This window comes from Callithrix jacchus, chromosome 11 (genome assembly GCF_049354715.1).
Source record: "Callithrix jacchus isolate 240 chromosome 11, calJac240_pri, whole genome shotgun sequence".
Taxonomy (NCBI): Eukaryota; Metazoa; Chordata; class Mammalia; order Primates; family Cebidae; genus Callithrix; species Callithrix jacchus.
In genome coordinates this window covers 118,029,734-118,056,659 of record NC_133512.1, presented here as the reverse complement: position 1 = coordinate 118,056,659, position 26,926 = coordinate 118,029,734, and the positions used below count along the sequence as shown (strand labels likewise).

The 26,926-nt window shown below is 48.2% G+C and overlaps 1 protein-coding gene across 5 annotated transcripts; it reads left to right on the top strand.

Moving 5' to 3' along the window:
* Nucleotides 1–324: 324 nt before the first annotated feature.
* Nucleotides 325–26,208, top strand: TSPAN33 (tetraspanin 33). Of its 5 annotated transcripts, XM_078343801.1 has the most exons (10): nt 325–698; nt 2,980–3,094; nt 3,207–3,370; nt 18,310–18,367; nt 19,028–19,155; nt 19,481–19,555; nt 21,404–21,499; nt 23,883–24,011; nt 24,790–24,951; nt 25,164–26,208. In XM_078343801.1, the coding sequence occupies exons 4-10, from the start codon at nt 18,319–18,321 to the stop codon at nt 25,263–25,265; spliced, it is 741 nt and encodes a 246-aa protein (XP_078199927.1). In that variant the 5' UTR covers nt 325–698; nt 2,980–3,094; nt 3,207–3,370; nt 18,310–18,318; the 3' UTR covers nt 25,266–26,208. The 5 variants fall into 5 exon arrangements, with proteins under 5 accessions (XP_078199927.1, XP_035110669.1, XP_035110668.1 ...); XM_035254778.3 differs by lacking the exon at nt 2,980–3,094 and having other exon boundaries at nt 19,031–19,155; XM_035254777.3 differs by lacking the exon at nt 2,980–3,094.
* Nucleotides 26,209–26,926: the final 718 nt, after the last annotated feature.

Below are 26,926 nucleotides of genomic sequence, written 5' to 3'. Positions count from 1 at the left end.
ACACACGGTGTGCGTACTTGTTGATTTTAATGTATGTGTGTTTGCATATGTGCACAGCAACTGGGCAGAGGACGTGGGTGTGGGATGCACGGTGCATTCCTTCTCCTCATTCTTGTTCCTTTGAGCAGCTGCAGCCTGGATGTTTTCCCTTCGGGGAAGGGGGGAGGCAGAACCGCTGACCCTTTAACAAGTTGTCCCTCACAGAACAGGTGTCTCCCCCGACTCTCGGTGGAGAGGGATGTCTGGATACTTAGTGACATCAGCCATGAGCCAATGGGAAGTCGGGCTCCAGCCGCCGCGCCAATGGGCGGCCGGGGGCGGGCCGGGTTTCCTGGGCGCCGGGCTGGCCGGGCTGGTCCTGCGGCCGCCGCGGAGTCTTGGTCGCTCGCGCTGCCCACCGCGGCTCCGGCGGCTCCAGGCGTGGTTCGCCAGCCCGCGCTGCTCCCGGACCCCCGGCTAGGGCGCCTCCGGCCGCGGCGCAGCTCCCCCGCCGGCCGGGCACCTGCGCGGCGCGGCTCATGCCCCCGGGCGCGGGGCGCACAGGCCGGTCGGCCGCCGCTGGAAGATAGGCCCCCGGGGGCGGCGGTGGCGGGGCCATGGCGCGGAGACCCGGGGCGCCGGCAGCCTCCGGGGAGGAGTTCTCCTTCGTCAGCCCGCTGGTGAAATACCTGCTCTTCTTCTTCAACATGCTCTTCTGGGTGAGTCTCGGGGTCGAGGGCATTTGGGCGGCGGGGTCCCCCCGCGGGGCGGAGGGGCGCCCCGGGGTACCCGCGCGCGGGATCCGCACTGCCGAGTTTTCTGGGCTGACGGCACTTTGGGGGAGTTCATCCTGGGGAGGGGACAGCACACGGGCACCTCGTCTGCAGGGGGCGTTGGAGGGATGAGGGTATGCCAGGGAATCAGTGAAGACCGATGGCTATTCTCCCGGCATCGGAGGAGGGTCTGTGCCAGGCTAGCAAGCTGGGTTTGAGGGAGCCCGTTGGCTCAAGGCAAACCCACTGGCACATTTATGATGGGGGTTGGGGGTGGGGGGTAACTTTCAGGCTTGTGGGTAGAGGCCCAGCTGGCAAAGAAAGAAGAGGAAGGAAAAACCCGTACCTCTCTCCCCACCACCTCAGAGAGGTCGGGTTATGGGCCTCATCTCTTCCTTTTGCAGGCCTCATCTACCCCCGCCTACCACCCACTCCCCCAAAGTCTGGCCTCCAGGTTCAGATGTCTTTCGCATCCCAGCACTGCCCCAAACTTTGTCCCCCTCCCCACCAACCTTCTCAGGACCAGACTTCACCCCTGGAACCTGACAGTCATCAGTGTCTTTAAACAGGACCTCGTGTTAGGCTGGAAAGCCAGGGGTCCTTTCAGAATCTTCTGGTTGGAGCGGGGGAAGTAGAAGAAGTAATGGGTTGGGACTCTGGACACCTGGATTCCTATCTCACTCTGCCATTCATTGTTGACTCGACCAACCTACTAAGCATGTATGTTCATGTCTGCAGGCCTTAGCTCCCTCCCCCACAAATCCAACCCAGTGTGATCAGGGGTGGCAGAAAGACTGCTGAAGCTGAGAATTGAGCTGAACCAGATCATGCAATGCTAGCTCGACCCCGTTTTGTGTCCAGAGTCCTGGAGTTCCTGGGGTGTGAGAACATAGGGACGTCCTTCCCTCATTCACCTCCTCTTCTGGCTCCTACCACACCAGAGCTGCTGCCTCTGGAGCCCATCATCCTTGCCCACTTCAGAAGGAAACCTAAAGTTCAGACTTGCAGGAGGGAAGAACTGAGTCTAAAATATGTTTCCTAGCAGAGGGAGCAGAACAGACATCTAAGCCATTTGCCATAAGGGTTTCACAAAGCCTGTGGGGTGAAGTGCAGACACAAAGCACATAGTGCTGGCCTGTTGGGACAAATGAGAGAAACCTCAGAGGGTGGTGATGACAGCGCACTCAGCCATCATACTCCTGGGGAAAATGAAACTTGGGCTCCTATCAAATGCTCAGTTTCAGAACTGGAAAAAATTTTTAGAAGACATCTTGTCCAGCATCTGCGTTTATGTACATAAAATGTAGAAAATGAAAGCACAGAGATGTTAAACCTTTTGTCCAAGGTCCAACAGCTAGTTAGCAGGCTTGGTCTGGTGACCTTTCTACTGAACCACAGTGCCTCTAGGGGAAGTCCTCGGCATGGATGGCTGCTGCTGTAGCTGGGGTACTGGCAGTATGAGTAGTTTACCAGTCAACCCAAGTTCCCATGGTCTACGTTCTGCTTCAGCTGGAGGTTAGGGAAGAACAGAAGAAAATCCCTTATCACTCTGCCAGTGCTGGGGGATGTTCTAAGGGACTCCCCACCTAGGGGCAAGCACCAGTCAAGTCTCTGTGCTCACTGAGTGTGAAAGGCCAGTGACATGCCATCCTTGGAGTCAGCACTAGCATCTCAGGGACTTTAGGTCATCACTCTGGCCTCCTGTATCTGCCAAGACTGTCTCCCTTGGAGCCATCGGCATCCCACCCTTGTCTGCGCTCACCAGTGACAACAGCTGGGTGCATCTGTTACACTTGTGTTCTGGTCATCTTTTTTTTTTTTGAGCTTCCCTACCGCCTGCCTCCACCCTACCCTCCTTTTAATAGCCAAATGTCTTTGAGAGATCTCAGCCAGGAGAGAGTTTGGCTCGACAGACCCATTTACCTTGGTAAAAAATGCTTCATTCAAGGTCACAAGACCTGGCTAGCCAAGCTAGCACCACCCCAAATTAGAACAGAACCCCTTCTTGGTCCTACAGTAGACTCATAAAAATCAGAGGCTCTAGAAATAGCACACTGAAGGACAAGAGGCCCAGCATCATTTTGGCACCAACTTACTGTGTGACCTTAAGCCAATGTATCCATCTCTCTGACCTTAATCTTTCTCCTCTAAAGGAGAAAAAATGTCTGCCTCAGTGAACTATTTAAAGATGAATGAATCATTTTGCGGACTGTTTTCTTTCTTTAAGACCTGGAGCTGGATCGAAGGATGACTCTCCCTGTGTCCTGACTGCACTTCCTAAGGGACAGTACTTTACCCCTGTTATTGAATGTCCCTTCTCCCCCAGACCCAGTGCTGCACAGGTATATTCCATACAAGGGCCTCTGGGGAGAAAAGGCTGCTTCCCCAGATCAGGGGGCCATCTTTCTTCCAGCCCCTCTACAGACACTGGTTCCCATGCTTTCTTTTTTGTAGACTTCCACCATCCTAACCGAATTCCCCTCTTCTGCCTGGGAAGCACTTTTGGATGAGATGATGGTCAGCCCACACCCTTTGCGAGTAGAGTGCATGCTCTGGCCAGCTTCTGGAGTTGCCGTACGGCAGTGGTGTTTGTGTCTATGCCTGGAACCCACTAGAAGGTATCTGGCATCCTCTGGGCTCACACTCAGTGGTGCTGGTGGTGATGGTGGCCACCTCTGCTGTTGCTCCAGAAGCCCTGACTCTTGGGGCATTTGGAGTCTGACTCAGAAAGCTAATGGATTTTGGGGGACTGGGACCTGTTCGTACTGTTCATGTTTCAAATCTCACTTCCCCTTTGATCTGGGAGTTCTGATTTTCTTCCCAGAATTGTGTTGCTGGGTTACCGACTGTTAGGATTCCATGGCCTGGAGTAGTTGCTCTAAGATCCGAGATGTTGTATTTGTATCAGGTCGGGTGACTACAGAGCAGCTGCGTCTCCTCACCTCCCTCTGCAGGACAGCTCTGTGCAGAGGGTGCCTGCTGTATCAGCTTGGCCATGTGTTGTCAGGAATATTTGGTGCCGCCCACCTCCTTCCTCACTGGTCCTTCTCCCACTCAGGGCAGCAGTTGGCTGGCTTTTGAGTCAGGCGGAGCCCAGAAGCTCAGACCTCTACCCACTGTGTTTCAGCCCAGGTTTCCTTGGCAGCCATACCTTGGGGCTCCTGTGGCACCTTCTGTATACTTCGATTGTCACATCCCTTACCTGTGCTGCAATTGTGTTCATTTCTCCATCTCCCTCTCTAGACTTTGGGCTCTCAAGGGTGGGCACAGCCCTATTCACTTCTGGATTCCTGGTGCCCAGCTGTGTTTGGCAGAAATTGGGCAATTATTGAATGTTTATTGGATGGTGAGTAAGAGAGCAAACCCCATGGGATAGAGGCATGATGCCTGTCCTCCCTCCTTATGGACCCTGGCCTGTCAAGGTGCGGCTCAACCTGGGGTCTTTGAGCACGCTTGGTGATGAGGCACCCAGCTGTGTTCTCCTCTGTGTTGGGTCTGGTGGCCTGGCAACCCCTCCCTCAAGCCAGGTCGGAAACATGGCGGCCATCCCCTCCTCAGAGCCATGTATACTCCACTTTTCTCACTTCCACTGCTCCATATATGGACCCCTGTCCAGGTCTTCCCTAGGCTGATCCAAGCCACTGGTGGGACATCTTCTTCAACAAATCCACTCTCCCATCCAGGACTACTGTTTTGGAGTCCTTGGACACTCAGAATCACCCCAGACCACTCACAGCACCATCTCTTTTTGTCTGGCTCAAAAACCATGAGGAAGTAACCAGGCATCAAGCTAGGCAAAAACCTCTTCTAAGTGACGGAAGCCCTTTCTGCCATCCAGTCCCTTCCTCCTATACTTCCAAATACACTAGGAGGCAGAGCCTACAACCTTCCTCTCCCCTGTCTTTCCCATAGACTTGGCTGGCTTCAATAACTGAGGGTAATTAGATGCTTTTTATAAAAACAACAAAAATTACAGAATAAGGGAAAAGAAGATGAGAACCATCTGCTTTGCTACGCAGGTCACATGCACACCTCCTTAACTCCGCAGCAGTTCTGTTTGCCTCGTACCAAGTAGAAAAACCATAGAGTTCAAGCAGCCTTAAAAAGAAGCAGAGAAAACACAGAGTGCCTCTCAGATCTTGGTAGGATGCTAGTGCTGGGCCAGTCCCTCCGGGGCTGTGAGTTGGAATGTTTATTTACTGCGATTGCAGACCTCCCTTCCTTTCTTAACCTCCGAAGAACTAAGCCAGCCATGGCCTGAGGAAATGCCAAAGGCCTGGCCCCAGACACTGGTGTGGAAGGAGCCCTGTGGACTCCTCCACTCCAGAGGGACAGTGCCTCCCAATCCAGAGGGAGAGTGCTGAGAGCCAGCCTCACATGGACAGCTGCCACCTCAGACACCCAAGACAGCAGCGCCATGGGGACCACAGAAAGACCGTGGGCAGGGAGAGAGGTGGCCCTGCTCTGAGACCAGCAGGCTGAAAGTTCCTTTATTTCATCCAGATATAAGGGGAGGGAGGACTGAGAAACCAGAGGTAAAGACCACTGCCTTGCCCACTTCCCTCTGAGCAGAAACAGGGTTTTGATTGCCACACAGGGAACCACTCTACCTTCAGCTGTCCCCACCATCACCTTCAAAAGAGGAGGGAAAGAGATTCTATGGAGGATGCGTGGACCCTGAGACATTGGGGCTCCAGTGCTTCTTGCAGCCTGGACTTCGGACTATGGAAGACAGACAAGGCTAGGGCTTTCCTTGGAGGCTGTGCCAGTGGGGGGGGCCTCCTTGTGCCAACACTGTGCCTTCCCTTTTCAGAGTGCTGTTCCAAAGACTTCCCTCTGAGCCGCCTCCTGGAACCAGCTGGCACCCTGTCCCCCAACCCCCCAACCCTGCCAGCTGCTATCTTCCTTCCCCTGCCTGAGCCCCAGCCCGTTTGGAGATTATCAGCTACTCCCCAAAGGGAACCACAGTCCGCTGCTTCTCACCTCCCATGATGGCTGAGGTGAACACACAAGATTCTGGGGGTGCTGGGAGGCAGAGATAAGAAGGCAGCCAAGTGGCTGAGCTCATAAGGCTTTGGGTCATCAAGACCTAGGTTCCAGTCCCACTTCAGCCACACACTAGCCAAGTGAAGTAGGGAAAGTTGCTGGAACTCTCTGAACAGCAGCTCTATAAAATGAGATCCTAACAACCTCTTAGGTTTGTGGTCAGAATTAAAGGAGACAATGTTTAGCCCAGCACCTGGTCCTTAGCACTCAACAAAAGGTACTGCCACTACTGTCCCTGTAAATGCTCCTAGAGGTCACCTGCTTGGGGTGGATGTAGAGAGTGAGGCTGAGTGCTCCTCCAGGGAGGAGGAAAGAGGGTGGTAAGCAGACCGGGACTGAGCTAGGGAAGGGCCAGCCTTTGCTCAGCCCCGTTTGCTCACATTCCCATCATAATGAAGGAAGACAAAAAAACAAAGGAAGAAAATTAAAGAGAAAAGAACAAAAGCTAAGCAAGAGACAATCATTATTAGTGGCTTGATATTTTTTACTTTGTGGAGAAATTTCCTGTCTATCCCAGGAACAGAGCCCCACTGTTGTCTCCGGGGGCCTTCCCTAGCTGTGCTCCTCAAGGCTTGTCAAATCACCTTGGTCTTTTAAAATTTTTATTTATGTATTTATTTGTTCATTTGTTTGTTTAGAGACATGGTCTTGCTCTTTAACCCAGGCTGGAGGGCACTGATGGGATCACAGCTCACTACAGCCTCGACTGCCTGGGCTCAAGCAATTCTCCTACCTCACCCTGTTGAGTAGCTCAGACTACAGGCATGCATCGCCATGCCCAGCAAATTTTTTTTTTAGAGACTGGTCTCACTATGTTGCCTAGGCTGGTCTTCAAATCCTGGCCTCAAGCTATTTTCCCCCTTCAGCCTCCCAAAGTGGTAGAATTACAGGCATGAGCCACCATGCCCTGCCCTACCTTGGTCTTAAATATAATCCAGTAGAGATGGACTCTGGGAGCTAATTTGCCTGTAATTATTGGCATTTGGGCATAAGAGCCAGGAGAACAACCTTTGTTCAGGAACTCAAGTTGAGGTCCTCCAACCTTCCTCTCTTATTACTGATGGCCCTGAAGTACTGTCCTATGGGCTAGAATAAGGGTTTTTCCTCTTAATCATCAAATCATGACTCTTTTTTCACAATCTGCAAGAAAAAATGTCAAGATAAGAGAATTTTCTTCGTTTTCTCCTTTCTCCAAGAACATTAGTACCTGCAGCTGCTTATCTGCCTGCAGGTGCTAACAAAAGGCAAACGAAAGAGGACAAGTAGCAACTATTATGGAAAAGTAGGAAACAATTTATTTAGAGTATTGCCTGCATTGTTTTATGAGACATGTGTCCAGCAACCACATCTCTTAGTAAAATTGTTCCTTATTTCTGTAATAAAAGTTAATGGGTTTTGCCTCCTCACGTGATATAGTGAGATGGGCATAGCAGTATCTATGTAATATTCCTGTCAAAATGTATAATCTGAACCTAACTATGAGGAATAACCAAATAAATCCAAATTGAGGGACATTCTGCAAAACAGTTGGCCAAGACACAAACAATGTCAGTGTTTGTTGAGTGTGGTGACTCAACGCCTGTAATCCCAGCACTTTGGGAGGCCGAGGCAGGTGTATCACAAGGTCAACAGATCGAGACCATCTTGGCCAATGTGGTGAAACCCCGTCTCTACTAAAAATACAAAAATTAGCTGGGCATGGTGGCACGTGCCTGTAATCCCAGCTACTCAGGAGGCTGAGGTAGGAGAATCACTTGAACCAGGAGGTGGAGGTTGCAATGAGCTGAGATGGCGCCACTGCACTCCAGCCTGGTGACAGTGTGAAATTCCACCTAAAAAGAGAAAAAAAAATTAAACATAGAATTACCATATGACCCAGCAATTCCTAGGTATAGAAAACATTGAAAACAGGTATTCACACAAGACCTTGTACACAAGTGTTCACAGCACTACTATCCACAACAGCCAAAAGGTAGAAACAACACAAACATTCACCAGTGGAGGAATGGATAAACAACTGTGTCATAGTCACACAACCAAGTATTATTCAGTGATAAAAGGAAATGAAGTTGGCTGGGTGCGGGGGCTCACGCCTGTAATCCCAGCACTCTGGGAGGCCATGGTGGGCGGATCACTTGAGATCAGGAGTTCAAGACCAGCCTGGCCAACATGGTGAAACCACCCCTCTACTAAAAATACAAAAATTAGTTGGATGTCGTGGCGGGCACCTGTAATCACAGCTACTTGGGAGGCTGCGGCATAAGAATTGCATGAACCTGGGAAGTGGAAGTTGCAGTGAGCAGAGATCGTACCACTGCACTCCAGCCTAGGCAACAGAGTGAGACTCTGTCTCAAAAAAACAAAACAAAACAGGATATGAAGTTTTAACACATGCTACAACATGGATTAACCTTGAAAACATTCTGCTAACTAAAAGAATCCAGACACAGAAGGCCACATAGTATGTGATTCCAATGACAGAAAATGTCCAGAATAGGCGAATCCATAGAGACCAAAAGCAGATCTGTGGTTACCAGGAGCTGGGGGCGGTGGGAATGGGGAGTGACTGTTTTGTGGGTACAGGTTTCTATTTGGGGTGATGAAAAAGCACTGCACCCTGATTGTGGTGATGATTGCACAGCCATGTGAATGTACTGAAGGCCACTGAACTGTATACCATAAAATGGCTAAAATGGTACATTTTGTGTCACACGTATTTTACCATAAATTTTAAAGTCAGTGTCTTAAAGACTAAAAACAAAGGAAGAAAAGTAAAGAGAAAAGAATTAAAGCCAAGAGACAGTTCCAGGCTAAAGGAGATTTAATCTCTAAATGGGTGATCCTTGATTGGATCCTGGATAAGAAACAAAAAAACAAGGTTCTTTGTAAGGACATTTGGGGGATAATTGGGGAAACTTACATATGGACTGTAAATTAGGTCATAGTAATAGTGTATTAAAGTTTTAAAAAGAGGTCAGGCACAGTGGCTCATGCTTGCAATCCCACAACTTTGGGAGGCCATGGCGGGTGGATCACTTGAACCCAGGAGTTCGAGACCAGCCTGGGCAATATGGTGAAACCCTGTCTCTACAAAAAAAAACTAAAAAATTAGCCCAGTATGGTGCCATGTGCCTGTAGTCCCAGCTACTCAGGAGGCTGAGGCAGGAGGATTGCTTGAGCCCAGGAAGTCAAGGCTACAGTGAGCCATGATTGTGCCAGTGGGTGATAGAGCAAGACCCTCCCTCAAAAAAAAAAAAAAGAATATGGCAAAATCTGTAATGTGCACCAACAGAGCACCGTGATTTCCCAGTGCACTGTCACTTGAACAGTTTTAAGATTTACTACCTTAGCCAAGCATGGTGGCTCATGCCTATTCATCATAGGGGGTGGGTGTTAATAATCCGAGCACTTTGGGAGACCAAGGTAGGAAGATCACCATAGGCCAGGAGTTCAAGACCAGCCTGGGCAACCTAGCAAGATCCTATCTCTACAAAAACTTATAAAATTAGGTAAGTGTGGTGACATGTGCCTATTTTCAGGAGGCTGAGGCAGGAGAATCTCTTGAGCCCAAGAGGTCGAGGCTGCGATGAGATATGATTGTGCCACTGCCCTCCTAAGCAACACAAGAGTGAGACCTTGTCTGTTGGAGGGCTGGAGGGGATGATCCACTGCCTTAAGTTTTGGTGTGATTGATGGGAAATCACTCAGTTCTAAGTGTGTAAAACTGTATGCAAGTGAACCCTATTTTATGAAAATCTGATATTAAAAAATGTGTAAGCTGGGCTCTGTGATTCATGCCTATGATCCCAGCACTTTGGGAGGCTGAGGCGTGTGGGTCACCTGAGGTCAGAAGTTCAAAAACAGCCTGGCCAACATGGTGAAACCCCATCTCTACTAAAAATACAAAATTAGTGGAGTATGGTGGCACATGTGTGTAATCCCAGCCTCTTGGGAGGCTAAGGCAGGAGAATCGCTTGAACCTGGCAGGCGGTGGTTGCAGTGAGCAGAGATTGTGCCATTCCACTTCAGCCTGGACAACAAAAGCAAAACTCTATTTCATTGTTTTTGTTTTGTTTTTCTTTCTCTCTTTTTTTTTTGTCTTATTTCTTCTTAAATTTTCTTTGTTTTTGTTTTTTTGTTTTTTCTTTTGAAACTCCATCTCAAAATATATATATACTAACAAATTGGGTGGGAGGTTAATAGACTTTTTTTCAGAACAGTTTTCTTCTAACAGAAAAATTAAGATAGAACAGATGTGGACATTTCTCCAAAAATAGAAATACTGGACAATCTGGCAATCCCACTACTGTTGATCCAAAGGAAAAGAATCTGTTGAAGAGACATCTGCACTCCTATCTTACTGCAGCACTATTCACAATAGCCAAGAGATGGAATCACCTTAAGTGTCCATATGCAAATGAATCGATACAGAAAATATGGTTCATATACATAATGGGATATTATTCATCCATTAAAAAAATGAACCCTGTTATTCACAACGTAGATGGAACTGGAGGTCATTATGTTAAGTGAAATAAGCTGGGCACACAAAGACAGCTATTGCATGTTCTCACTCATATTTGACAGCTAAAAAAGTGAAACTCATAGAGGTAGAGAATAGAATGATAATTACCAGAGGCTGGGATCCAGGAGCAGAAGGATAAAAAGAATCTGGTTCATAGGTACAAACATATGGTTACATGGAAGGAATAAGTTGGCGTGTTCCACAGCACAGGGTGACTATAGTTAACAATACATTGTATTTTTTCAAAATAGATTAAAAATGTTCCTAACACAAAGAAATGATAAATGTTCAAGCTGATGGCTGTTCCAAATACCCTGATTTGATCATTACACTTTGTACACATGTATCAAAATATCACGTGTACCCCATAAATATGTATAATTTACATATATCAATTAAAAACATCTTAAGATACCATTGAGAATTCCTATATATCCCATACTCAGTTTTCCCTGTTACTAACACATTAGTATGATACATTTTTTGCAATTAATAGCATTATCATTATGGTCTATACTTTATTGGGATTTTTTTCATTTTTATTTACTATCTTTCTGTTCCAGAATCCTATTCAGGATACTACATTACTTTTTTCTTTCTTTTGAGACAGAGTCTTGCTGTGTTGCCCAGGCTGGAATACAGTGGCAAGATCAGGGCTCACTGCAGCCTTGACCTCCTGGGCTCAAGCAATCCTCCCACCTTAGCCTCCCAAGTAGCTGGGACTACAGGTGCGCACCACCATCCCCAGGTGATTTTTATTTTATTTTTTGAGGAGATGAGGTTTTACTATGATGCCTAGGCTGGTCTCAAACTCCTGGGCTCAAACCATCCTCCCACCTCAACATTCCAAAGTTCTGGGATTACAGGTGTGAGCCATCACCTGCCCTACATTATGTTTAGTTGTCATGTCTCCTTAGGTTCCTCTTGGCTCTGACGGTTTCCTAGACTTGCCCTGTTTTTGATGACGTTGACAGTTTTGGGGAGTGCTGCTCAGGTATTTTGTGGAATGTCCCTTTATTGGAACCTGCCTGCTGTTTTTCTTATCATTATAATACTGGGGTTATGGATTTTGGGAGGAAGATCACAGAAGTAAAGTGCTGTTTTCATCACATCATATCATATCATAGCATTGATTCGGCAACATGATCCTCGTGGATGTTGGCCTTGATTGCCTGGATGAAGTAGTGTTTATCAGGTTCCTCCACTTAGAGTTAGCCTATCCCCCATGTTCCACACTGTGCTCTTTGGAAGACAGTCCCTGTGCACAGTCTACACTGAAGGAGTAAGGAGTTAAGCTCTACCTCCTTGAGGATGGAGTTCCTACATGGATTATTTGAAATTCTTCTACATGGGAGATTTGTCTTTTCTCCACTATTCTCCAATAAGTCATTTATTTATATCAGTATGGGTCCACAGACATGTATTTTATATTTTGGGTAATAATTCAATACTTCTTTATTTTGATGCTCAAATTGTTCTAGCCTTGGCCATTGGGAGCTCTTTCAGTTGGCTTCTGTGTCCCTTTGGGATGCTCACCTTGATGAGGGTAGTGATGTGGGGGATTCATTTTTATTTCTTTGTGAGCATTTCCTTTCTTTGGGGCACTACAAGATTCTCTAGGCTCACCTTGTGCCTTTCCTGCCTCCATCCTAGAATCAGCCACTTCTCCAAGGAGCCCAGGGGTTGGCTATTTTCATTACAAGGTGATCACTCACCTTACATAGGGATCATGGTACTGGCGTGTGCAAATTATTTTATATAATTTGACTGACAGCTTTTCAGGAGCATACATTTTACTAAAAGCTATACTCAGCCATTTTATTTTTGTTTATTTTTATTTTTATTTTTTTTGAGACAGAGTCTCGCTTTGTCACCCAGGCTGGAGTGCAGTGACACAGTCTCACTTACTGCAACCTCCACTTCCTGGGTTCAACCAATTCTCCTGCCTCAGCCTTCTGAGTAACATGGACTACAGGCACCCGTCACCACTCCCAGCCAGTTAATTTTTTTACTTTTTATATTTTTAGTAGAGACGGGGTTTCACCGTATTGGCCAGGTTGGTCTCAAACTCCTGACTTTGTAATCCACCCACCTCGGAATTCGAAAGTGTTGGGATTATAGGTGTGAGCCACTGCGCCTGGCCCAGCCATTTTAAAAATTGTGTCTAGCTCTTAAAAGTTTCCAGCCAGGGCCGGGCGCGGTGGCTCACACCTGTAATCCCAGCACTTTGGGAGGCCGAGGCGGGTGGATCACGAGGTCAAGAGATCGAGACCATCCCAGTCAACATGGTGAAACCCCGTCTCTACTAAAAATACAAAAAATTAGCTGGGCATGGTGGCGCGTGCCTGTAATCCCAGCTACTCAGGAGGCTGAGGCAGGAGAATTGCCTGAACCCAGGAGGCGGAGGTTGCGGTGAGCCGAGATCGCGCCATTGCACTCCAGCCTGGGTAACAAGAGCGAAACTCCGTCTCAAAAAAAAAAAAAAAAAAAAAAAAAAAGAAAGTTTCCAGCCAGGCTTCATTCTAGTCAGAATGTGAAAAGCTATCCAAAGAAGATAAATGTCTTTCTCTCCATCTTCAGTGTGAATGGAGGTCATTCGTGATACTGTGAGGTGCTATAAGGATTTTACAGAAAATACCGACGTAGTGGAAAGAGTCCCAGAGTGAGATTGGGAGGTTGGCTTTAGCCCAGATGTTGCACTGCATCCATTTGCACTTGGCTCAGTGTTACTTCCACTCTTTTGGCCTAATCTATAAAAAGAGGTGAGTGGCAAACCCATTTCTAAAGTTCTGGTCACCTTCAAATGTGATGCCATTAACAGCAGCAGCACTAACCTAGGAATGGCAGTAACTTTGAGGAATCCAGGGTAGGAAGTGGGGGCAGGAATGGGAGTTGGCAAGGTCAAGCTGTGAAATGCAGAATTTGAGAGCTCAGGAGAGGACATCATTAATGATCATATTAAGTATAATAATAAAATTAAAGACTTAATCTTGATTTATTTTTCTTTTGGTGAGATGGAGTCTCTCTCTTTTGCCAGGCTAGAGTGCAGTGGTGTGATCTTGGCTCGCTGCAACCTCCGCCTCCCTGGTCAAGCTATTCTCCTGCTCAGCCTCCTTAGTAGCTGGGATTGCAGGTGACTGTCACTGTGCCCAGCTAGTTTTTGTCTTTTTAATAGAGATGGGGTTTCACCATGTTGGCTAGGATGGTCTCGATCTCCTGACCTTGTGATCCATCCACCTCAGCCTCCCAGAGTGCTGGGATTACAGGCGTGAGCCATCATGCCCGGCCCTAATCTTGATTTTAATGTAGGCTGCATCTATGGCTCTAGATCCCTGGCTGATTGTTCTTTAGGCTTGTAGGTTCTCAAAATTGGCTGCACATTGGAATAACCTAGAACACATTCAGAAATACTGTTGGTCCCAATGCCAAAGATTCTGATTGACTTGGTTTCAGATGCAGCCTAGGCATTAGCAGTTTTTTTAAGCCTCTCCCCCATAACCCTAAGTCCCAGGCAATTCTAATGGCAGCCAAAGTTAAGCATATGCTTTCAGCTATAAATGCTTTTGTTCCTTTACCTTATGACACATAAATTATAGGTCCTCAACGTACCATCTGCATAGCAGTGGATGAATTGGATTTGGATAGTGTATTAGTTTCCTGTTGCTACTGTAACAAATGACCACAAATGTAATGGCTTAAAACAACACAAATTAATTTTCTTATATTTCTGGTGACCAGAAGTCCAAAATAGGTCTCACCAGGCTAAAATCAAACAGGTCTCACTGGGCTAAAAATCACTGCATTCCCTCAGGAAGTGCTAGGAGGAACTCAGATCCTCACCTGCTCCAGCTTTTAGAGGTGGCACCACAGCAGTCAGCCTCTGCCTCCATTGTCATCTCCTTCTCTGACTCTGGCCCTCTTGCCTCCTTCTTAGAAGGTCTTTTATGATTGTACTGAGTCCTCAGGGACAATCTCCCTATCTCAAAATTCTTAATCACATTTGCAAAGTTTCTTTGGCCATGTAAGGGTAACACATTCACATTCACATTCCAGGAATTAGGACATGGCCACCTTTGAGGGGACGTTATTGTACCTACCATAGATAGAGACAGAGCAACTGCTGTCATTACAGTCTCATAAATAGAGTTAACTTACTCTATGATATGTGGCATCTCTTTATTTTGCCCACTTTTTCACCTTTTATTTTAGGTTCAGAGGTACATGTGCAGGTTTGTTATATAGGTAAGTTGGGTGTCACAGGGATGATATTTCATAACCCAGGTAACAAGCATAAGTAGTTTTCCATCCTCTCCCACTTCCTACCATTCACTCTTAAGTATATGTGTCCATGTGTACTCAATGTTTAGCTCCCACTCACAAGTGAGAACACACAGAATTTGGTTTTCTGCTCCTGGGTTAATCTGCCTAGGATAATGGCCTCCAGCTGTATCCATGTTGCTGCAAAGGACATTATTTCATCCTTTTTTATGGCTGCATAGTATTCCATGGTGTGTATGATGCACCACATTTTCTTTCTTTTTTTTTTCTTTAACATGGAGTCTCACTCTGTTGCCAGGCTGGAGTGCAGTGGCGCGGTCTCGGCTCACTGCAACCTCTGCCTCTCAGGTTCAAGCGAGTCTCCTGCCTCAGCCTCCCAAGTAGCTGGGACTACAGGCATGAGCCACCACTTCCTGCTAATTTTTGTATTTTTAGTAGAGATGGGTTTCACCATGTTGGTCAGGCTGGTCTCAAACTCCTGACCTTGTGATCCACCCACCTCGGCCTCCCAAAGTGCTGGGATTACAGGTGTGAGCCACCATGCCCAGCCCTAATCTTGATTTTAATGTAACCTGCATCTGTGGCTCTAGATCCCTGGCCTTGTGAGCCGCCATGCCCGGCCCAGCCGCACATTTTCTTTATCCAGTCTACCGTTTGTGAGCATTTAGGTTGATTCCATGCCTTTGCTATTGTGAATAGTGCTTGTTTGGACTTTCTTGTTTTAGCTGTGCTATAATCTAATCAGAGACCATCTTTATGAAAAGTTATACACCCTGGTGAAAATTGAACCTGAAAAATAATGAAGGGCCTGGGAGCAACAGAAATCAGGAGTGGATACACATTTTTCAATAGTTCAGTAAAATGACACTCAGAACTATAATTGGCTACGGTGGGCTTTAAAGGGCAGACAGAGATGCTCTCTCACTCTGGCGGAGGACTGGCTACCAGCCCTGGGGGATGACTGGCATCTCTATCGTATAGTTTCCCTGCCTCCCCCATGTTCCCTGAGCCTGGCCTTGCTGTGGGACAGAGCGCCAGCTGGCACCTGCCACTCTGCTAGCAGCTCCCTCCCTCTTAGACAAAGAGTATGAAGGCTGGTAAATAATACTTTGGGCCCTGAGTTAGAGGCATGGTCAAATGATGTGGGGCAGGAAGAGTGGGGCTGGCTGGGTGTAATGACTCATACCTGTAATCCCAGCACTTTGGGAGGCTAGGGTGGGAGGATCAATTGAGCCCAGGAGGTCAAGGCTGAAATGAGCTATGATTGTACCGCTGCACTGCAGCCTGAGCAACAGCATATGAGACCCTGCTCCCCCACCCCCGCCAAAAAAGGGGGCTGTACAGGCAGAGAAGGGTCCTGGAAGAGCTGGTTTTAGGTAATGGTTTGCCATTTACTGCTATATGCACCTGCCCTCCCCTGCCAGATGGCAGAGGACCTTCAACAAGGAGGCCTACAGGGAAAAATGTCTTTGTACTGAGGGACTCACCTGACCCTATTACCTGTTCTGAGGGCCCAGCTCCCTTCTCCCATCAAATCCCCATGGTGGCTCTTTCCAGCTGCTTTCTGTCTTGCAGAACAGTGGTGTCTAGTCAGCCATCTCCTTCCCCACTGAGTTGGTCAAGTCCCTGCTGCTGAGAACTCTCTGCTGCCAGAGCTTGGGCCCATCTGTTGCCATGGCAACAGCCAGCTGCTGCTTAGCACCAGCCTGGAGACTGGGCACAAAGAAAGGGTAGCCAAGGGAAGTATGCACTGGGGCTGCCCTGCACCCTTGGAGGCCTGTGGGGTGGGTAGGGGCAGATAAAGCCCCTTTGGGGTCTCCTATTAGTCTCTGATGGGTTTCTTCTCTCAGGAAATTTGGAAGAGCTAAACTCCTTTCTGTTTCTCCACACTAGAATCAGAGTTGGTGGAGATAAAGGTTCCTTTGGCAAGGCAGTTCCAGTGCTTACACACATGCACTCACACACAGTCCTTCACACTGGAGTACACTTTCTTTTTGTACTTGACATGATGTTGACCTCTAAGAGGATTGGAAGCCTGGAAGTATGCAACTGCCCAGGCCTGCTTTAGGTATAAAACCCACCCTTTAGGCCAGGTACAGTGGCTCACGCCTGTAATCCCAGCAGTCTGGGAGGCAGAGACGGGTGGATCATGAGGTCAAGAGATCGAGACCATGCTGGTCAACAAGGTGAAACCCCGTCTCTACTAAAAATTCCAAAAAAAAAAAAAGAAAAAACTAGCTGGGCATGGTGGCACATGCCTGTGGTCCCAGCTACTTGGGAGGCTGAGACAGGAGAATTGCTTGAACCCGGGAGGCAGAGATTGCAGTGAGCCAAGATTGCACCACTGCACTCCAGCCTGGGCAACAGAGCGAGACTCTGTCTCCAAAAAAAAAAAAAAAAAAAAAACTGCCCTTTGATGCAGATAGATTCGAATTCAAAACTTCCATTTCTATGTGACCCTGGTCAAGTTAACTATTAAAATGATAGATAACATTTATTGTCAGGCATTGTGTTAAATGCTTTCCATGCATTATTTGCTTCTCAGTAATCTTATCAGTTGTTTGTTCTTACTTCCCATCTTCAGATACAGAAACTGAGGCTCAGAAATTTGCCCTATGTGTGCCCAAGTTTGACTTGCTCTAAAGCCCGTGTTCTTTTTAATTTTTACTTTAATTTTTTTTTTTTTTTTGACACAGAGTTTTGCTGTTGTTGCCCAGGCTGGAGTCCGATGGCACAATCTTAGCTCACCACAACCTTCACCTCCCAGGTTCAAGCAATTCTCCTGCCTCAGCCTCCTGAGTAGCTGGGATTACAGGCATGCGCCATGACACCCAGCTAATTTTGTATTTTTAGTAGAGAAGGGGTTTCTCCATGTTGGTCAGGCTGGTGTTGAACTCCTGACCTCAGGTGATCCACCTGCCTCAGCCTCCCAAAGTGCTAGGATTACAGGCACGAACCACTGTGCCCAGCCTACTTTAATTTTTTTGAGGCAAGATCTCACTCTGTTTCCCAGGCTGGAGTGGCATGACACAGTCACAGCTCACTGCAGCCTTGCTCTCCTGTGCTCAAACCATCCTCCTGCCTTAGCCTTCTGAGTAGCTGGGACTACAGGTGCACACCACTGCACCCAGCTAATTGTTTTTTTTTTTAAGAGACAAGCTCTCACTATGTTGTCCCAGCTTGTCACAAGCTCCTGGCCTCAAGTTGATCCTCCTGCCTTGGCCTCCCAAAATGCCCGTATTCTTTTTTTTTTTTTTTTTTTGAATTAGAGTCTCACTCTGTCACCAGGCTGGAGTGCAGTGGTGCGATCTTGGCTCACTGCAACCTCCACCTCCCAGGTTCAAGCGATTCTCCTGCCTCAGCCTCCCGAGTAGCTGGGATTATATATAGGCACATGCCACCACGCCCAGTTAATTTTTATATTTTTAGTAGTGACGGGGTTTCACCATGTTGGCCGGGGTGGTCTTGATCTCCTGACCTCGTGATCTGCCGGCCTCAGCCTCCCAAAGTGCTGGGATTACAGGCGTGTGAGCCACTGTGCCCGGCCCATATTCTTAATCATTGTTCAGTATTAACCTTGGATTGCTTTAATTTCTTCATCCATAAAATGGGCATAATATCTGCCTCGCAACATAATTGTGTTTCCAGAATCTCTGGTTTCTCTGGTTTCCAGAGTATCAGGCTCTGGCTCTTTCCCCATGTCCGCAGGTGATTTCCATGGTGATGGTGGCTGTGGGTGTCTATGCTCGGCTGACGAAGCATGCAGGTAAGCTGGAGCTCTCCCTCCCTGCTCCCACCTCGTGCCATGCCCCTTCCCCCTCTGCATCCTTCAGCCTGGCTCTCATACATAAGCTATGGGGCTAAAGAAGGCAGCCTCCCTGGAGCCAGATCTTCATGGTCTATTTAGGTGTCAGAACCCGCCCCCATGCCAGTTCCCCTGGATTTCCCTGAGCCCCTCTGAGTCTTCCAGGATATATCTATATTTGAGGCTTAGGAAGTGTCTAAGATAGAAGGTAAGCCTCTGGAAGCAGAGAGTCACCAAGGGCTTTAGCCCCTCCCTAGCTCTGTCCTGGAGAAACCCAGTCACCGTTCCTCTTTCACCACACAAGTATCCAGGAAACAGAATCTGTAAAGCTGGTGAGCCTAATGCCTTTCTGATTCTGTTCTGGGGTGAAAGCCTCTCCTCTCTTAAGCCCAGGAATAAAGGTTTTTATTTCTGTAGTATCTCAAATTAAATGCCACAACCCTTCTGGGCCCTTTTGGTTCTCCCCGTGGGACAGGGGTACTGCCTCCTCTTAGCCTTCATCTGACCATACCGGAGATTCCCCCACCAGGGAAGGAGAACATTTTGGGGGCACCCTCCCATCCCATCCGTGGGTTCCTCAGTGGGTACCAGGCTCAGTCTGAGGGCTGGCTCCTTCCCCAGAAGCAGCCCTAGCCTGCCTGGCGGTAGACCCTGCCATCCTGCTGATTGTGGTGGGTGTCCTCATGTTCCTGCTCACCTTCTGTGGCTGCATTGGGTCCCTCCGTGAGAACATCTGCCTCCTGCAGACGGTGAGTGGTCAAGGCCCCTGTGGAAAGCCCCTGGCCCCTCCCCATCATGCCTCTTAGCCTCCTGGTGCCATTCTTATGGCCCTTTGGTTTCCTCATCCCATCCACCCCCAGGCCTGTGCTGTTCACTCCTCAGTGCAGAGCTCAGCCCAGGTGACCCAGCACATGGTGGCCACCCCCAGGACAGTGTCCTAGAAGCAGCTGTCTTTCTCATGTGTGGGGCATCTGGGAGAATTGCCCAATAGATCCCAGCATCCCCATGGGCCTGGGCGGTGGGTGCTGCTGCCCTGACTGGTCCCAGAGGCCTCCTCTTCCTGCTGCTCCACAGTTCTCCCTCTGCCTCACCGCCGTGTTCCTGCTGCAGCTGGCCGCTGGGATCCTGGGCTTCGTCTTCTCAGACAAGGTAACACTGGGAGCTGGGAGGCCTCTTCAGGTGTGGCCCAGAGGGAGGAAGGAAAGTTCCTGTCCATGTTTAGCCTGGTTAATTAACCACAGCTCTCCTTCCCCTGATAAACATCAGCCGTGGAAAGGTTCATTAGGGATGAATGAATGGCCTGTAAGCACATCATATTTGAGGAGAATTTCAAAATCATAAGGTGCTTTCCTCTGACAGTCTGAGAAGCTAACAGGGAAGTAAATTATACAAACACAAAAAATAATTTAGAAACTCTAAAAGCAATGACAGCATCAAACTCAATAATCAAATGGACCACTGATAATATGAAGAGCCTCTTATTTCTTTTAAAAATTGTTTATTGAGATAAACAGAAGAAGGAAGGAGGAAAGAAAACAAGATTTTGGTTTGGGTTTTGTTTTGTCTTTTCTTTTGTTTTTTTGGTTGGTGTTTTTGTTTTTTAAGAGATGGGAGTCTCACTAGGTTGCCCAGGCTGGCCTTGAACTCCTGGGCTCCAGTGATCCTCCTGCCTCCATCTCCTAAGTATCTGAAATTACAGTCATGTGCCACCATGCTTGGCTTAAGACAAGATTGTGAATAATGCTTGCCATATATGGAAGTGGTCTGCCATTCAGTGACAATCCTTTTAATTAAGAACCAGAATGCCTTTCCCAAAAGGCAGATGATTGCTAAAGGCAGAGTACAGGACTATGGAAGGAAAATTTAAGAAAAGTAGTGGAGCAGGAAGGAAGGGACCATGGTAGAAAATTATGAAATCAGACCAGGCGCCATGGCTTGCGCCTGTAATCCCAGCATTTTGGAAGGCCAAGGCAGGCGGATCACTTGAGGTCAGGAGTTCGAGTCCAACATGGTGAAATCCTGTCTCTACTAAAAAATACCAAAAAAATTAGCTGGGTGTTGGGAGGCTGAGGCACAAGAATGGCTTGAACCCAGGAGAAGAGGTTGCAGTGAGCTGAGATCGCACCACAACACTCTAGCCTGGGTGACAGAGTGAAACTGTGTGTCTCAAAAAAATAAAAGAAAAGAAAATTATGAAATGGAGAGCCACTGAGTTAATTCCAAATTTCCTAGTCCTCCTGGCTTAGTAAAATCCTGAAGTGATGTATTAAATAGATCCGTTTTGAGTCTAAAGAGATGTAATTATCTCGTGTCCACTAGAGGGCAGTGCCTCAGCTCAGTAAGCTACTTTCTGCTAAAAAATTAAAAATTAGTTTGTTTTCATCAGTCAACAAGTATTTTGCGATAATAGCATTCAGAAGTAGATAGACATTGGAATATCTTGATGTGTCTCTGAAAAGCTTCAACAGCAGGTCCAGCATTTCTGCTGCCCACTGGTACCTGAGGGCCCTCGGGTCGATAGGCTTTAAACCAGAAATGGCTGTTTTCCACCATTGGGACTCTATTCTGACTTCAAGGCAAACTCAGTTAAGAAGGATGATCCCTGGCCAGGCACGATGGCTCACGCCTATAATCCCAGCACTTTGGGAGGCCAAGGTGGGCAGATCACCTGAGGTCCAGAGTTCAAGTCCAGCCTGACCAACATGGAGAAACCCCATCTTTACTAAAAATACAAAATTCACCGGGCATGGTGGTGCATGCCTGTAATCCCAGCTACTTGGGAGGCTGAGGAAGAATCGTTTGAACCCGAGAGGCGGAGGTTGTGGTGAGCTGAGATCGCACCATTGCACTCCAGCTTGGACAACAAGAGCAAAATTCCATCTCTCAAAAAAAAAAAGAAGAAGAAGAAGGATGATCCCTGTCTACTGTTATTTTTGCAGGAAGGAGCAAGTTAGGGATTAGTCCTGTGTTCTGATTCCTTGCCCATGTCTCCGGCAGGCTCGAGGGAAAGTGAGTGAGATCATCAACAATGCCATTGTGCACTACCGAGATGACTTGGATCTGCAGAACCTCATTGATTTTGGCCAGAAAAAGGTACGGGTCAGCCAGTGGTCTGGGGGACTGTGGATAAAAGTGAACATCATCTCAAGAGATGCCTCACCCTCTGTACCTGTGGGGCTCTTGGTTACCTGCCAGGTAATGGCTTCTGCAAAGGGGTTTGGCAAAAAGGCATACATAGCAGAGTGTTTTAAACATACCTTTAAAGGCACAGAACAGTATATATAGTAATCTACTGTGTTATATGTGGTTGCCTACAGGGGGATGAGGAACTGAGCAGATTCTTAAATATAACCTCTTCAAAAGTGATATTTTAGGCTGGCCGGAAAGTAGAGTTATCTGACTTGATTGTTCACAGTCAACTATGGATCTAACTCCTTGTTCTACTCTTTTCCCCTTTCACTGCTGCACTTGACTAGTCTAAAAAAAAAAGAAAGTTACATTTTAAAAATTGTGATAATATTTACACAGTGTAAAATTTACCGTTTTTAAGGATACAGATCTGTGGCATGAAGTATCTTCAATTGCTGTGCAACCATCACCATCTCCAGAGCTCATCTTCCCCAGCTGATACTCTGTATCCATGAAACACTAACTCCTCATTTTCCTCTCTTGAAACTGTATCATGGCCGGGTGCGTGGCTCACGCCTGTAATCCCAGCACTTTGGGAGGCCGAGGTGGGTGGATTATGAGGTCAAGAGATCGAGACCATCCTGGTCAACATGGTGAAACCCCATCTCTACTAAAAAATACAAAAAATTAGCTGGGCATGGTGGTGCGTGCCTGTAGTCCCAGCTACTCAGGAGGCTGAGGCAGGAGAATTGCCTGAACCCAGGAGGCAGAGGTTGCGGTGAGCCGAGATCGCGCCATTGCACTCCAGCCTGGGTAACAAGAGTGAAACTCCGTCTCAAAAAAAAAAAAACAAGAAAAGAAAAAGAAACTGTATCATCAAATACTAACTCCCCATTTTCCTCTCTTGAAACTCTGTATCTATTAAACACTAATGCCCCATTTTCCTCTTCCCAAGCAACTGCTATTCTACTTTTTGTCTGAATTTGACAACTCTAGGTACCTCAAATGAGTGGATTTACAGTGTTAATCCTTTTTTGAGTGGCTTATTTCACTTAGCATGTCTTCAAGTTTCATCTCTGTTGTAGCATGTGCCACAATTTCCTTTTTAAGACTGAATAATATTCCATTATATGTATATGCCACATTTTGTTTATCTATTCATTCACCAATGGAAACAAGGGTTGCTTCCATTGTTTGGCTATTGTGAACAAGGCTGCTATGAATCCAAAGTTAACAATTAGGCCGGGCATGATGGCTTATGCCTGTAATCCCAGCACTTTGGGAGTCCAAGGCAGGCAGATCATTTGAGGTCAGGAGTTTGAGACTAGCCTGGCCAACACCCATCTCAACTAAAAATACAAAAAGTAGCCAGGTTTGGTGGTACATGCCTGTCGTCCCAGCTACTCGGGAGGCTGAGGTACGAGAACAGCTTGAATATGGGAGGTGGAGGTTCCAGTGAGCCAAGATTGTGCCATTACACTTCAGCTGGGGTGACAGAGACTCTGTCTCAAACATAAATAAGTAAAAAATATGGCCAGGCGCAGTGGCTCATGCCTGTAATCCCAGCACTTTGGGAGGCTGAGGCAGGCAGATCACGAGGTCAGCCTGGCCAACATGGTAAAACCCCACCTTTACTAAAACACAAAAAATTAGCCGGTTGTGGTGTTGCACACCTGTAGTCCCAGCTACTCAGGAGGCTGAGGCAGGGGAATTGCTTGAACCCTACCTTAATTGGCTGAGATTGCAGTGAGCCAAGATTACACCACTGCACTGCAGTGCAGCCTGGTGACTAAATAAATAAATAAATAATAAAAACAAAAAAAATAACTTTTAAGTAAAAGTGCTTTTGAGACAAGTCCCGAGTTCCCCTTCCTCTGGTGTGATAGACACTTGACTTTGAGATCCAGTTTGCTCTCATGGAATAATGATGGACTCACAATGTTGAAGATTCCTCTCCTGTGTTTTCTTTATCTTTCAGGGAAGTTTTTCAGCACTGATCCTTTAATTATTTCAGCCCGTACTTTTGAACACTTCCATTTGCCTACAAAGCCAGAAACTTCTCTCAAGAAGATTATAGCCGAATATGTAATACAAAATATATGTACAACTGTAATACCAACAAGCATAGTGGTAATTTATAACAAGATATACAAAGCAATAGAAATTAAGAAGTGAGAATATCTTCAGATGAAGGCAACTGGGAAGCTGGAGCTCAAAGTTTAAACCTGTGTTTAAACAAAGTTCCCAGTGGAAGCATGCCATAGACTTTTGGTGGCTCTGAGAATTTCCCTGGTCACCTCAGTGTGAGGGGTGGGTGAGTCTTAACCTCTGGTGGATTTTATTGCAGTTTAGCTGCTGTGGAGGGATTTCCTACAAGGACTGGTCCCAGAACATGTATTTCAACTGCTCGGAAGACAACCCCAGCCGAGAGCGCTGCTCTGTGCCTTATTCCTGTTGCTTGCCTACCCCTGACCAGGTGAGCCAGCATCCTGCCTCATTTCTTCCTGGGCAGTCAGCTGAGTCGCTTTCTGATGGCCGCAGTTGCTACTGGGAATCCCCATCCTGTAGCTTAACCGATCAGTTGTGTGGGACAGCTGTCAGGTGACTTTCTTCACCCCAATCTGATGCTTCTGTAGCCCACATGGAATTCAGAAGGGATAGGTTTAACTTTTTTTTTTTTTGAGATGGAGTTTCACTCTTGTTACCCAGGCTGGAGTGCAATGGCGCGATCTCGGCTCACCGCAACCTCCGCCCCCTGGGTTCAGGCATTCTCCTGCCTCAGCCTCCTGAGTAGCTGGGATTACAGGCACACGCCACTGTGCCCAGCTAATTTTTTGTAATTTTTAGTAGAGACGGGGTTTCACCATGTTGACCAGGATGGTCTCGATCTGCCGACCTCGTGATCCACCCGCCTCGGCCTCCCAAAGTGCTGGGATTACAGGCTTGAGCCACCGCGCCTGGCCAGGTTTAACTTTTAAGGTCAGATTCAGTACCTGTGCAGGTTTGTTACATAGGGAAACGTGTGTCTTAGGGTTTGTTGTACAGATTATTCTGCCACCCAGAGCAAAGAGACCTGGACCCTGACCTTTCAGAGGAAGGGAAGTCTGCATTTAGCAACTTCCAACCCAGCATCCTCCACATGCATTCTCTGACCATTTAGCAGTTTAGAAAGGGTGGGAAGCCCATCAGCTAAGGCCCAAAACAAAAAGTAATAGGAATGGGAGTCCTAATTGGTTTTTCAACTCTTTTCCCAGGCAGTGATCAACACTATGTGTGGCCAAGGTATGCAGGCCTTTAACTACGTGGAAGCTAGCAAAGTCATCTACACCAATGGCTGTATTGACAAGTTGGTCAACTGGATACACAGCAACCTTTTCTTACTTGGTGGTGTGGCTCTAGGCCTGGCCATCCCCCAGGTAACTTACCCTGTGAGACTTGTGGGTCTCACACACTCTGTAAAGACTCCTTTGTTTTGGGGAAGGCACCCGGGGATCAGCGAGGGTGTCAGGCACTGATATGGCTGAAGGGTAGGAAAAGGGATAGTGCTGACCGCACCGGGAAGATTAAGCCAGGGAAAACAAGGCCATCACTCATTTCTGAGGGCCCAATTCCTTCTTGCCTCTCCCAGCTGGTGGGAATTCTGCTGTCCCAGATCCTAGTGAATCAGATCAAAGATCAGATCAAGCTACAGCTCTATAACCAGCAGCACCGAGCTGACCCGTGGTACTGACAATCCATCCAGCACCTCCTCACCATGGCAACCGGCAAGCTTCATCAACCAACAGCAGCGGGTGCTGAGAACAGCCCCAAATGGAGACTTGGATTCCAGCCCCCCAGTGATAGCCCAGTGGGAAGATGGAAACTCCAGATGGGCAGAAGGCAGGGTGCACAGGTGGCTCCGGTCTCGGGAGGATGGGCCTCCTCTCCCCCGTCCTCTCCCTCAGCACTGTGCGAGAGTTATACTCTTAAGTGTTTGGGTTTATGTTTTCAGTTTTGTTTGGGAAACAGCAGCTGCACAGAGTTGGGAGTCCTGCTGCTGCCTTTTCACCAGGCAACACCATCAGCGCTGCTCCTGAGCTTGGTGGACAGACTTAGATCTTAACGTGCCAGTGAGACCTGGCTGTGGAGAGTTGCACTAGCAGCCCTGCCTGGAGTCCACCTGGCATGATACCAGCTCCAGAAGAGAAGGGAGTGAAGCAGGCAGTGGGGAACCTACCTGGGGTCGACTGGGGACAGCCCTAACTGCTAGGTAGGCGTGGAGGGGGATATGTTTACCAAATGCCTGCCCTGCCATCCTCCCAGGTAGTCAGAGTGAGCTACATCCTGCCCCGCCTTCATTACCATGGAAACGTGGCAGCAAGGGCACGGGGGACTACTGCAGCCAAATTCTTCCCCACCCCACCCCCTTCGAAAAATAATGTGGACCCCTGGTCCCTGTACTCTGCAGTCAGAAGTGGGACTGAGCCATGCGTGCCCTTGAGTTCCTCCCTGTCTGGCCCTCCGTCTCCAGCAAGCGGGGTTTTCTTTAACTTGGCAGGGTGCAGAGAAGTGGTAACACTCCCACCCCATTCCCCTGCACCGGAGCTCAGTATTCCTACAGGGTAAGAGGCAGGAATCTTGCTGGGACGCGGGGGGAGCCTGAAGTGGCAATAAAAGCGTGTTGACCTGGGCTACGCCGGACTCCACGAATTTTCCATTCTGGCAACTGGAAGGGGAGGGTTAGAAGGGCCCTGCCTCCCGGAGGGCACTGGAGACTCTCCTAAACGCCACACATCTCTGCCTTACTGCCTGCCACACGCGCGTCTCCTTCTGCGATGCACTGCACCCTCCCACCGCCTCGCCCTCTGCTCTAAATTAGGTCGAAAGAGTTCCCAGCTCCAATCTAGGAACAGCATCATTTTATTCCAAAACCTGATGTGTTTTTTTCGAATTAAAATGGATTAAAATTAATTTGTCACCCAAAACAAGAGGGGAATGGGGAGGAGGGAAATGAGCACTCCGCTGGGGCCGGGAGGAGGATGAAGAAGAAGGCCCTCTCTTCACCCGCCCTGGGACCTCCATGCCCTTCTCCCCCAGCTTGCTGTAGGGAGGATTCCGAGGACGCTCGGCGCGGTGGCGCCCGGAGGAGCCCGCGAGGCAGGCAGGGCGGGCGCGTCCGGGGCGGGGCTCTGGGCTCCGTGGGTGGTCCCCGCCCCCGCGGCGGCCCCGGCCCGCGCCTGCTTCCCCTGTCCGGGAAGAGCTAGGAGCTGTGCGAGCCGCTTGCCAAGCGAGCGTTCCCGGAGTCTCCCAGCCGCACCTCGCTATCGGGCGCTCAAACCCCGGGCTCGGCCTCGCGGGGGGAAAGCCTCGCAGAACCGCTGGGGGGACAAAGAGCCGTGAGTTCGCTCCCTG